This window comes from Myotis daubentonii, chromosome 10 (assembly GCF_963259705.1).
Source record: "Myotis daubentonii chromosome 10, mMyoDau2.1, whole genome shotgun sequence".
NCBI lineage: Eukaryota > Metazoa > Chordata > Mammalia > Chiroptera > Vespertilionidae > Myotis > Myotis daubentonii.
The window spans coordinates 73,053,560-73,066,868 of record NC_081849.1 but is presented as its reverse complement, the minus strand read 5'-3'; the positions used below and the strand labels follow the sequence as shown (position 1 = coordinate 73,066,868).

The following is a 13,309-nucleotide window of genomic DNA, read 5'->3' as shown; positions in this document are numbered from 1 at the left end:
TTTACAGCTGAGATTCCTCCCACTCTGCTCCTACTACATTTTGTACAAACTTTACAGTAATTATCTTACTGAAGTATAATTATTTGGGGTATGCATGAATGCCTTCCATCTACCTAGACCAGTGGTTCTCAACCTGTGGGTCGCGACCCCTTTGGCGGTCGAACGACCCTTTCACAGGGGTCGCCTAAAGCCATCCTGCATATCAGATATTTACATGACCATTCATAACAGTAGCAACATTACAGTTATGAAGTAGCAACGAAAATAATTTTATGGTTGGGTCACAGCATGAGGAACTGTATTTAAAGGGCCAGAAGGTTGAGAACCACTGCTCTAGACGGTGAACTTCTTGAGGTACAAAAATGTGTCTTAGTCAGCTTTGTATCCAAAGTAGCTAATAGGAAACCTGGCACATAGTGGATTTTTGGTAAATGCTGAAATGAACTAAAGGTTTAAGTGTATAACTTGGGGTTGCTGACCTAATCTCCATCCAAAATCCCTTTTTCCCTAGTCACCATCAAGCAACAGCGGTCCTATGACAGAGTTCTGGACAGTGAGAAGTGAGCAGAAGTCTTCTGGTTAGGGCTTCCAGGAAGGTCTTTGTTTTCCTACCAAAAAAGGGGACAGACTGGCCTGGACTGCCCCCTTCACCCTCTACCCTTTCTTATTTTCTTTCTCCTCCTTTTATTCTTCCTCAGTCTCTTCCTCCTCCTCCTCCTCCTCCTCCTCCTCCTCCTCCTCCTCCTCCTGCTCTTCCTCCTCCTCCTCCTCCTTCTCCTCCTCCTCCTCCTCCTCCTCATCCTCCTCCTCCTCCTCCCCTCCTCCTGCTCCTCCTCCTCCTCCCCTCCTCCACTTTTTCTTTCTCCTTCTCCTTCTTCCTACCTGGAACTTAGAAGTAAAGGCTGGAGATGTAGCAGCCATCTTGTAAACAAATCCAGTATGTTCTGGATGGGAAAGCAGAAAGATAGGAAGAGCCCAGGTTTTTGATGGCAGCAGCTATGCTAGCTCTGAACTAGGCAGGAAATACCTGTCTCTGAACTTCTTATAGGAGAAGAAAATCCTGTATCTGCCACTGTGGTTAAGTTTTCTGTTCTTTTCAGACAAACACATTTATAACTGGTATAACAAGTATGTTATTAATAAGTATGCATTTAAAGGACCTAGTATTATTGCTCTTAGCACATAGTAGAAACCCATTAAGTGTTTGCATATTCGTTTACTTATTCCTGCAAATAGAATCTTAAATAAATGAACGGGTTGTATGGATCCTGAGAAGATTCATTTGATGTGATCCCAGAAAAGACATTTATCTGCTGCGATGGACTCCCCACAGTCAACTGAGGGCCCAGCTTTTATAAATAATGACAGTCTAGTGGCCATCTGCTGACAGAAGTTCTCACATATTCTGTACACCAGGAAGAATCTCAGACAGAGCTTTCAACCTCCTGCACTGGTCTCCTGCTGTTTGAATTCTCTTTACAAGGCAGTTCCTAGTTTTTGTTTTCAAACAATGAACTGAAACCTACTCCATCCAATCAGAATCTCATAGCTATATCTTTATTTGCATCTTTACTAACCAATCAGAATTGCTCCATAATGACCAATCAGAGTGCATGATGTCGACCAATTAGAACTGTGCAATTTAGAATTCTCATTTACATAAAATTGGACCAATTGGTGGGTCAGGAACTATTACCTGAATAAAGTCTCCCCCTTTCCTCTCCATTGTCTTTTGGATTTGTTAACAGTTGCTTTTATTTTTTGACAGAGGGATATCTTCTAATAATAACATCCACTATTCTCTAACTTAAGATGTATCCAATAACCTTAAACAGCTTTATTTCAGACCCTGTGGGCCACATTATATTGGTCCTGGAGTTTATTCCCAAGGCTCACGTCCTCCTCTTAGAAAAAGCAGTCCTGTTGAAGCTGCAAATCACGCAGCCAACAGCAAAAACAGCCTCCTGGTGTTACCCATTCCCTGAGTGTCATCTTTCAAGTGTTCTCTTTGCTGTAAGGCAGGGTTTGCAGGAGGTGGCCTGCTCCAAGGTTAGTCCACGGGCACTAGTCTCTCCCGCCCGGGCTGCCCGGCTTCAAGGGGCAGAGCGAGGCACCGAGGCACCCTTGCCAAGCTAAGAGGGTTCTTTGCCTGAGGTTTGGTGGCCACAAGAGCTCTATAGGGAGAGAAGAGAGATCAGCTGTCTCAGACTGAGCCATGAAGCAACTCTCCAGGACCTAATCTGCTTTTCTCTATGGAATTCCTCCTTTTCTTTGGAATTCCCGGGACTCGTTTTTATTTATTAACTGGGCTCCAAGCAGCGTGGCTTCATCTCTGAAAAGGAAATGTTAATGCCTTTGGAGTATGCATTTTATGCTTATTTTTTAAATAATATAGCTGGATTTTTATCACCTTCGAATTAAAGAAACAAAACACTGAGCGATTTTAATATGCTAGGCAGGCACTGTGCTCAGTGGCCTTACGTGCATTCTCTAATACTTATGGTACGCCTACCGGGGTAGGTGCTCTTATTGGACGAAGAAATTGAAGCTCAGAGAGATTAAGAACTTGTCCAAGATCACACAGAGCCATGAGCCCAATCTGAGGCATCTGTCTCCAGAGTGCCCTTTCCGATGCCCACCTCCCCTGCCCTCTATGCTTTGGCAGCATATTTCTCCCATTACCACTGCCCAAGCCCACCCTGCTGAGACGCCAGGCTCCTGGGTCAGCCCCCTCTTCAGGTTAACAGGGAGACTTACACTGAGGGGTATATTTTGACTCGTATCTTCTGGATCGAAGGCCTCAACCTGGTAACTGAATCCAGGGTTTGCTCCTTCCACTATGTAGAGGTCTAGACCTACACCCACGTACACAGTGGAATAAGAAACATTTTATTAGATAAAGCAAATGAGAAATCCCCAAACCAGGTGAGCCAAAGGAAACCAAACACAGCCAAGGAAATGAAGTGTCTTGGCACTGTAGGAAAGAGGGCAGCAAGAATAAAGGCCATGAGTGAGACCACGGCCAACTTGCCGGAGTGGATCCTTTTATGGGAATTAGCAACTTGCCGGAGTGGATCCTTTTATGGGAATTAGCAACGTATTAGGGTTGGCCTCGCTGGGAATCAAGTCTTCCCGTGTTTCCTCTAGAGAGAGGTGACCTGGGGTCCTGTTGTTTGATGGGAGAGAGGCGGGGGGTGATAAAGGCAGAGAGTTGAAAAGTGACCTCCAGGGTGAGGCTGCTCCAAGTTTCAGAGCCCCTTTAATGTGTAAATTCCTCCCAACCTGAGCTGAGGCTACCCCTCTGACCTGCACTCAGCCTCTCTGCTCCACCATAAGGCCTCTCATTTCAGGGACTCACTTCTGCTGAGAGAGGGTTGCAGAGAGAGGCCCAGGAAAGGGACGAAAAAAATGATCTCATCTACTTCAGAGTTCTTGGTGCTCATGCGGAGGGAGGGGCAGGCAGTGCCACTGGGCACCCCCAGGCCTGCCTGAGGGCCACCATGCTCTCTGCCCTGGCCTGTCTCTTTCTGAGAATGTCTCTGATCAAGAGATGAGCGAGAAGGCGAAGGTTAACTCATTCTTTTGTAAGGCACTGTGCTGAGGACTTAGTGTATAGTGTGGGGGCATAAGTAGGTTTGCAGTTGCAAGTACACAAAACAGTTTATTCTCGTATTATTATTTATTAACTATTGAATTATTTTCCATACACACAACTGTCAACCAACTTTTGCCCCCCCCCCCCCCCCCCCGTATGTTTTCCCCTTTCATCTGCACAACAGCCCTAGAAAGTAGGCATGGTCATTTTCTCCGCTTTATAAACAAGAAAACAAGTTCATAGGCGTTATTGGGTTGTCTCAGCTAGTAAGTGATAGAATCAAAACTCAAACTCAAGCCATCTGACTTCAGCTTTCATCTATCTTATCACTGCTCATGCTTTCATTTTTTAAAAAAGCATTTACCGAGGTTTCACTAAAAAGCAAGCACTGATCTACACCTTGGGAATACAGCAGTTCACAAAATCCTGCTCCCATGAACTTGAAATCTGTGGGAAGATATGGATAATAAATGAGCAAAATGTGTGAATGTTACCGAACAATGTTACGGAGAAAAATCAGGGAAGCAGTGTTGTGAGCTGGGTTACAACATTCAATGGAGTGGTTATGGAGGTTCATTGTCAGCTGAATGAAGATTCCTAAGAGAAATGAGGAGGAGCCTCAGCGATATGGAGCAGGAGCGGGCAGAGGAAACAGCAAAGGCCGAGAGAGATGCCGTGGTAGGTTGTGCCTGGGGTGCTCACCGACTGGCGAGAAGACTAGGACCGCTGGGCAGCGGATTGAGGGGGAGACATGGGAGACAGCATGGTAGGTGGGGAGGGTGGGATGGGCCAGATTTGATGGGGCCTTAAGGAGATGCAGGCTCCCCTTTTGGGTGAGATGAGAGGTCCTTGAAGGGTTTTCAGCAGAGGAATGCCTTGATTTAGCTGATGTTTGACAGGCTCTCCCTGGCTGCTGTATGGAGAATCAACTGTCGGACCAAGGGCAGAGCAGAGCCCAGTAAGCGGGCCATTGTAGTAACTCAGGAGGGACATGGCTCGTGGCTGGCACCATGGAGGTAGCGGTGAAGAGGCTAGGGACTGTTGGATTCTGCATAGATTTACAAGGTGACAACATTTCCTAACGGATTCGATGTTGGATGTGAAAGACAGAAAAAAGTCAAGATTGACTTTGAAGTTTTGGTCCAAGCAACTGGAAGGACAGAGTTGCCATTAATTAAAATGGGAAAGACAAGAAAAGCAGCTTTGGGTGGGGATGGTGGGGGTGAGGGGGTTGAAGTGGGAGTCAAGAGCTTAGATTGGGAGCACATTAAGTTTGAGATATCATAATCTGCAACCAACTCCAGTGTGTGTGGGTTTTTTCCTACACCACCAAGAAATTCTCTGACATCAGCTGAAAATCCATCTGAATTCAAGTCCAGGTTGTCACCTATGCTTCTGACCCACCAGCTATAAATCTAAGCTTCCCGAAATGCCCTCACTGAATTTGAGTCATATGCTAGAGTGGCTCCCAGAACTCAGGGGAACATTTTAGTTACTAGATGACTGGTTTATTATAAAAGGTTGCAGCTCAGGCACAGCCAGATGGAAGAGTGCACAGGGTGCGGAGCTCCCATGCTCTCTGGGCACCACACTCTCCCTGAATCTCCACCAACCTGGCAGCGCTCTGAACCCCTTTTACATTGTCTGGAGTCCTCACTACCTGGGCATGATTAATGAAATCATTGGCCATTGGTGATTGAACTCCATTTCCACCATCTCTCTGCTCTGCTGTGGTGGGGGTGGGGCCTGGGGAGGAGAGTGTGTGAGGGGGTGTGGAGGGGACTGAAAGTTCCAACCCTCTAATCACAGGATTGGCTCTGCTGGCCACCATTCAAACATCACGTCATCAACATAACAAAACATATCTTTATCACTCTCATCACAGAAAAGCCACGGGTTTTAGAAGCTTTGTGTCAGGAACCGGAGGAAAACCAAATATATATTTCTTATTATAAATCACAATATTACAGATGCCTATTAAATATTCAAGTGGATATTTGAGTGGAGTTCAGGGGAGAACCTGGACTAAAATGATAGACTTGGTGGCATCCGCAGCCATGAGCCGGGGGGGAGATTATTCAGGAATTTACGGTACCCTATGCTCCCATCCCTTTAAGTGTCATCTCTGCTCTGTAGCCGATTCCAGGCACACATTGCGCTCAAGGGGTCAGCGTCCTTGGGGAGAATGAACAAGTCAGTCAGTGACCAGTAGTACATAGTGATGAGCCTGGTGGGCTTGGCCAGAGTCCTTCAGAATGATCCACTTGAGGTCCCGAGCCTCCTTTCCCTCCCCAGGACTGGGAAAGGCCCAAGAGAAGGGCTTTGTAAGTTGTTGGGCATTATTACTGGGAGCCCTGGGCTGGGGGACATTTTATCTATTTCCTGCACATTAAGCACCTGCCTTTCCCAGGGAAACAGCTGCTTTTTCATTTACTTTTCTGGTTTGCTCCGTCTCCAGGGTCCTCCCTGATGCCACCATCTGGGCTGCATGGCACACCCTGTGTATCTTACCTTTTGCCAAGTTGCCTGGAAACTGAGGCGGCTCATTCACATCTGTTACCTGGACAGTTAGGATCTGTAGGTCAGTGACACCCACGTCATCCTTAACATAAATCTGCAAATCAAACATGTTTGGTCCCGTTTCAAAATCCAGTTGTTCTTTCCCAGTAGTGACAACCTAAAAGTAAATGCAGAATTCTTAGAGATCCTGTGAAAGAAGGTCAGCTTTGTGCGCATGCATTTTGCAAATGGCTATTACTAGGAAGAAAGCAAACAGCATCCTGGAAACCACCTTTCATTCGCTGTCAGAGGAACTGGCTGTTTGCCTTAGTCCTTCCAACACAAGCCCCAGGACACTTCTCCACTAAAGGGACTGCTGTATATGATGCTGTTTTTCATAAAAAAGAAAAATATTCAGGAGATACTCTAGTTCTACTGACAGAAAATGGAAAACCAGAGAATTAAAAAACCCATCACTACTTAAGTTAGGCTCCTAGGTGAGTCCCTTAGCAACCCTGAATGTAGTGGCTTTTCTAGTCTTTAAAAATGAGATGCCGCACTTTCCTGGGATTGCCGTTAAATTACATCTTGACTCATCACTCCATTCTAATTTTCCCAAGGCCACTTCCAAGAATAAACAAGGGAAGAAAGATACATCTGCAGAGTTAAGGAATGACATGTACTAACATGATCTGTGTGTGTGTGTGTGTGTGTGTGTGTGTGTGTGTGTGTGTGTGTGTGTGAATGGTGGTAAATGCTATTGAGAAAAGTGAACAGGGTCAGGGTGATGGAGGGTGGGGATGGCATCTACTTTATATGATTGTTGTGAGGATTAAATGAGTTCATCCATGGAATACTTAGATACTTGTTCTTATACTATAGTTTGATATCAGGTAGAGTGATACCTCCAAGTTAGTTCTTTCTCAAGATTGGTATGGCTATGGGGTCTTTTGTGGTTCCATATAAATCTTAGTAATATTTGTTTTAGTTCTGTGAAAAATACCATTGGTATTTTGGAAAGACTCAATCAACAAATTAGAAAACAGAGCAGTGGTACCATGGCTCTTTAACATGGGGAAACATTCACACAGTAGCATTGGACATTTAGGCTCATATTTTTTACTCAGGGCATGTTCTTCCATATTAAGTCTCCTCATACTTTTCCGTCTGAAAAGTCACAGAATCATAGAAAAGCAGAATCACCGACACAATTTCATCAGAGCCCAACTTTTAAGGAGATCAATACTCAAACTAAAACACCCAAAGAGTTTAGTTACAGTCAGCACACCTTACACCTGATATCATGTCAGGATGGTTGGCAATAAGAAACAAGCCTTTTATTTGTAACACTAGAGGCCCAGTGCATGAAATTCGTGCATGGGAGGGGTCCCTCAGCCTGGCCTGCACCTTCTCGAAATCCAGGACCCCTTGGGGGATGTCCGACTGTCGGTTTAGGCCTGATCCCGTAGGTCCCTTCCATAAACTGGCAGTTGGACATCCCTCTTACAATCTGGGACCACTGACTCCTAACTGCTGGCCTGCCTGCCTGCCTGCCTGATTGCCCCAACCATCTCTGCCTCAGCCCCCACAGCCACAGCTTTATCTGGAATGACGACCGGAAGGTCGTTTGGCTGTCCAGTCTAATTAGCATATTTCACTTTTATGATTATAGATGATTTGTAATGTTCAGTTGGACTAGATTAAATAGAGAAAAAGGATTCCAAGGCTAGAGGGGCACCTAGCATGCCTGAAAAAGGACGTCTGGATCTTAGAATAATGGAGAGTAAACTAGGGAAAGAGGAAGAAATGATCACTGTTCTAGAATCCCATAGGCCTCTCATCTTCAGGACTCCTCTTTGCAGGTAACTCCCATTGCGAGTAAGATGGTACCTACCTCAAACTCGGTGCCTGACAGAGCGTTCACGCTGAAGGCTTCAGTGAGGGGACTGGTGTTGATTATCAGGGGCAGCCCTGGCATCACAGGTGACAGGGATGCTGATAATTTCACAGAAAACTTGTGCACTGAAGTCCCAGGTGAAGAATTCTCTGCCACGTTACTAGTAGCAGGTAAGTGAATTAGGTGCAGTGCCTCTCCCGCTGTGGATTTAAAAAGGATAAAAATGACATGAACACAGAGCTTTGTGCTGGGAACAGGGACTTAACAGCTTGTTCTGTGGCTTCAACTCGTAGCCCAGAGCAGTGATGGAACCTGGTCACTCCCCAAGAACAAACACTCCTGCCAAGACTTGGAGAGGGGAATGTGAAATCTTAGAGCTAAGAAGACAACCACCACCAAACAACCATGAAGTCTGCTCTTGACATCCTGTTAATAAAGCTGCTGCTTTTCTCTTGTCTCCCTGCTTCCCTTCTCTTTTCTCCCAATCTTTGTGAAGAGCCAGGAGAAGAGAAACGTCACCTTAGCAGATAGACACCCACTTGAAGTATCTGGTCTACCCATGACATTCTCTCTTTTACCAGGGCCCGCTATTTTACAAGAGTTGTTTTCCTCCTCTGGGTCAGTGTTTCATTCATGCTGTCATCTGAGAGTTGAGTGTGCATGACTGAAGAGCTCCATGGTAGACCTCCCCACAGTCATAAGTAATTTTAAGGACAGTTATTTGTTTTTATTGGATGCTATGGGCATCCTGCAGAGAGTCAGTCAGTACTTCCTAGTTGATAGCTTAACTCCTGTTTCACAGAGAAGGAAATGAGATACTTAGAGAAGGCATGTGAACTACTCTGGACTCCATTACAGACAGGGAACTTTACAATTTAAGAGAAAGTATGTTTCTTCCAAGAATGCCTCAGGACATTCTCAAGTCTCCTTGACACTCTGCAAGACTTTGCCAATACGGAGGAGAGCAACAGGTCATGTTTTTTCATGCTTCCATAATAATGGTTACTATAGGGGGTTGAATAGTGTCTTCCCCAAAATTCATGTCCACCCAGAACCTCAGAATGCACCTTACTTGGGAAAAGAGTCTTTTCAGATGTAATTAGTTAAGAGGAGGTCACACTGAATTCAGACGGGCTCTAAATCCAACAGCTGGTGTCCCTGTGAGCACAGGACACAAAGACACACACAGAAGAAAGAAGGCCATGTTATGACAGAGGGGGAAATTGAAGGAATGCAGCTACAAGCCAGGGCTGGTAAACAACCGAAACAACCGCCACAAGCGGGGAGGTAGGCCCGGAACACATTCTCCCTCAAAGCCCTAGACGGAGCCAACCCTGCCAACACCTTTAGTTCAGACTTCTGACCTCCCAGACTGCGGGATAATAAATTTCTGTTATTTTAAGCCATCCAATTTGTGGTAATTTGTTATAGCGGTACTAGAAAAATCATGAAATTATCATTTATCCAATGTTCCAAAGAGGCGCATGATGTAAAATCCTTTTTCTCATTTACTCCTCAAAACCATCCTCTCAGATAGGTATTAATGTCATTATTTTACAGATGAGGCAACTGAGCTAAAGGACATACAGTGAATACAGTATCCCCCCTATTCACAGGGAAAATGTCCACAACCATAGATAGTCTAAACCATATATATATATATATATATATATATATATATATATATATATATATATAATGTTTTTTCCTATACATACATACTTATGATAAAGTTTAATTTATAAATTAGGCACAGCATGAGATTACCAACAATAACTAAGAATAAAATAGAACAATTATAATAATATCTATAATAATAAAAGCATAATATTCTGATTAGACCAGACATCCTTCTAAATGACCTTCCGGACGAAGCCGGGGCTGCAAGGGTAGCCTGGGTCCCAGGTGCCTGCCGGTGCTGGCAGCCGGGGGAAGGAAGGTCTACTCTTGCAAGAATTTTGTGCATCGGGCCTCTAGTACTGTAATAAAAGTTATGCAAATGTAATTTATCTCCTAAATTATCTTATTATACTGTACTCACATTTTCACTTAAAGAAAGCACTTTATGACTTCTCTTTGGCAGATTCAAATTGCCAGCATCACTACTCTTGTGCCCATTATGAAGTAAGGGTTAATTGAACACAAGCACTGCAGTACTCCAAGAGTTAGCTAGTGAGTGACTAATGGGATGGGGATGGGAGGGAGGTGTCTACAGCTTGAAGATGATGGACAAAGGAATAATTCAAGTCCTGGGTGGGGCCAAGCAGGATGATGTCGGATAAGAGAGTTCATCATGCTACTCAGAACAGCAAGCAATTTAAAACTTATGAATTGTTTATTTCTGGAATTTTAGAAATTGTAGGTGTAAAATTTCTAGAAACAAACAGGACATGGAAAAAATGTTGGTTTTATTAAAAAAAAGAACGCATTTATTTCAAATTTGGGGTAGGGGATGCAAAGAAATAAATGGAAATGTAGGAAAAATTGAAATATAAATACATTCGTTGATACAAGCTGTTATAAATCTAAAATCATCTTATTTAGATTAGAGACTAAAATGCATTATGCTAAGTTATTTTTACTCACAAGGACTGTGAGTAAAAGGACTGTGCAAGGACTCAGATAAATCAAAACAGCTGAGGCTTAAGGTGATGTGAATACGAATAGATTTTTTTTAATCTATTAAAATTGACTTTCGTATTATACCATTCTTGTGATTAAAAACCCGAAGCAAAATAGTATACAGGAGTATTGAGAGGCAAAATGTTCCCAAAAATAGTTTTTCAAGATGAGCAAAATAATCAGTTGCTTTGGTGCTTGGGTTTTTTTTAGGCATAATTTCCTCATGCCCTCTTTTCCCACAATAAAAACGTCAGCAGAGCCCCCCCCTGAGCTGTTCATGAACGTGTTTCCCCACTGTTCAGCAGGACAAGGACAGTCATAAGCAAAATGAAGGGTTGGCAATTTGTCTCAACGATTTCCCACCTTCTCTTGGCCCCTCCCACCCACACCAGGGACGTGTGCCCCTCCAGCCAAGAAGAAAGGACCCCTCTGCTCAGATTTAACTCACTAAGGTTTTTCTCAATAATGGCGTGGTGAGTGATAGCTTTGCTGAAACAAGTAGCCACTTGCATTTATGAAGAACCTACTCACCAGGCATTATGCTGGCTACTTTACTGCCTGATCCCGTCCACTCTACACACAACATAGGTGTTGCGGCCTCAGGAGGTGTTACACTCAGTGAGCGGCCGCGGTGGGCCCTCGCTGCATCTGGGGCTTGTAGATAACAGACTGCACATACTTACTACCATGTCGTCACTCCACACTTGTCAGGTGACTGTGCACATGTGATGCATCATAGTGTTTCTATGACCAGGCAACAAAGCAGCAAGATGGTGCTGGGGCCTGGTGTGAAATTGGCCCCTCAACTCTGTTGTTAGATTTGGGTGATGTTCTCTGTAAGAGGTTGTCTTTGGAGCAACCTAAGCAATTGTGCAGGAATATTAGTTTGATGTGGGGCCCCTGGGCCTGGCCTGCGCCCTCTCATAATCCGGGACCCCTCGGGGGATGTCAGAGAGCCAGTTTTGGCCCGATCCTGCAGGCATAATAGGCTAATATGCAAATTGACTTAACAGGCGAACAACTGGTCGCTATGATGTGCACTGACCTCCAGGGGGCAGACGCTCAATGCAGGAGCTGCTTCCTGGTGAGCACAGCAGCAGTGGCAGGAGCCTCTCCCACCTCTGCAGCAGCGCTAAGGATGTCCGACTGACTGCTGCAGGCCTAAGCAGTCAGTCGGACATCTCCCAATGGCTCCCAGACTGCAAGAGGGCCCAGGCCGGGCTGAGGGATCCCCCTGAGTGCACGAATTTCATGCACCAGGCCTCTAATACAGAATAATGACTAGCATTTACTAAGCATTTACTATGTACCAGTCACTCCTCTAAGTGTTTTACTAAAGTAACTCATCAAAGATGGAAATTATCTCTAAATTAACCTGCAAATTTAATGATTGAATTCTATACATTATGGGTATGCTACCTATCAAAAAATAAGATTTAATTTAAAAAGCTCAATTTCTGCCCTGACAGGTGTGACTCAGTTGGGTGGAGCATCATCCTGTACATCAAAAGGTGGCAGGTTTGATTCCTGATCAGGGCACATGCCCAGGTTGTGCTTTCCATCCCTGATCGGGTCATGTACAGGAGGCAACCAAGCTATGTTTCTCTCACACATCAATGCATCAGTGTTTCTCTCTCTCTCTCTCTCTCTCTCTCTCTCTCTCTCTCTCTCTCTCAAAAACTCAATAAAAAAGATTGATTTCTTTCAATAAAAAATAAAAGAAAAATAAATCAATAAAAAGCTCAATTTCAATAATCTGAGCTGACAACATTAAGAAGATCATCTAAGATTCTTGAAGCTCTTCATTAAGGAAGAAGATGCTCAAGAATCTTTGGCTCTTCAACCAGAAGGCATTTTCTCTACCCAAGAGTAAGACAATACCTCCTTAGTACCTCAATTTTTCGACAGGATTTGCTGAGCTCAAGTTGCCCCCAAAAGTCTCCAGAGAAAGGCCAGAATCTCCACAAAGACTAACTTGACATATATACTGAAGGGGCTCAGCACACATTTTCCTAGATTATGCCACTTTAACATGGGGATTATTTTGAGCCAAAGGCATTGGAGACCCAAAAGATTCAGGAATAGCTTTTTAAAACAAACAAACAAACAAACAAACAAATAAATAAATATAATTAAAACCTCCCCCTTAACTTTCTAGAAGAGTTTAGATAGAGGGCCTGGCCTAGGAAGAGAGCTATCACCAAAGATAACTACAAAGCATATGGGCTAGGTGTGGTGGGCAGGAGAGGGGGAGCTCAGCAGGGCCCGGAGCTTAATGTCCTCTCTGTGAGGCTCAATTGCCTGACTGCCTTAGGTCTCATATTCTTATAGGGCCTCCATATGTACATAATTAAACTTGTTTTTCTATTGTTAATCTGTCTTATGTCAATTCAATTCATAGACCAGCTAAAACGACCTAGAAGAGTAGAAAAAACAATTTCCTCTTCTACAACACTAAGCTCTGCTATGAAAATTATTTTCCCAACTTTGGATCTTGGAAGGACTTCCAGCTCAGGCCAGTTAACACCAGAGGGCAAGTGAATTCTGTACAGACATGGACTAGATTGTGGCCTATAATCCCGTTCTCTGGGTTACCCCTACCTCCTGCAGCTCCTGTTGCTACATCATTTCATTCATCAGTGCAGATAAGCCCTCAGTTAATCTAGGCCTCCCAGAGGCAATTTCCTTTTTCAGGA

General features: G+C 44.3%; 1 protein-coding gene across 1 annotated transcript in view; it reads right to left on the bottom strand.

Moving 5' to 3' along the window:
* CDHR3 (cadherin related family member 3) overlaps positions 1-11,151 on the bottom strand; it is a 53,878-nt gene extending 42,727 nt beyond the window's left edge. The window contains exons 1-4 of the mRNA XM_059711282.1: positions 11,145-11,151; positions 7,989-8,191; positions 6,107-6,272; positions 2,758-2,855 (exon numbers count right to left, since the gene is read on the bottom strand). Coding sequence (XP_059567265.1) covers positions 2,758-2,855; positions 6,107-6,272; positions 7,989-8,191; positions 11,145-11,151 — 474 coding nt within the window. The remainder of the gene's footprint in view (positions 1-2,757; positions 2,856-6,106; positions 6,273-7,988; positions 8,192-11,144) is intronic.
* Between the last annotated feature and the right edge of the window lie 2,158 nt (positions 11,152-13,309).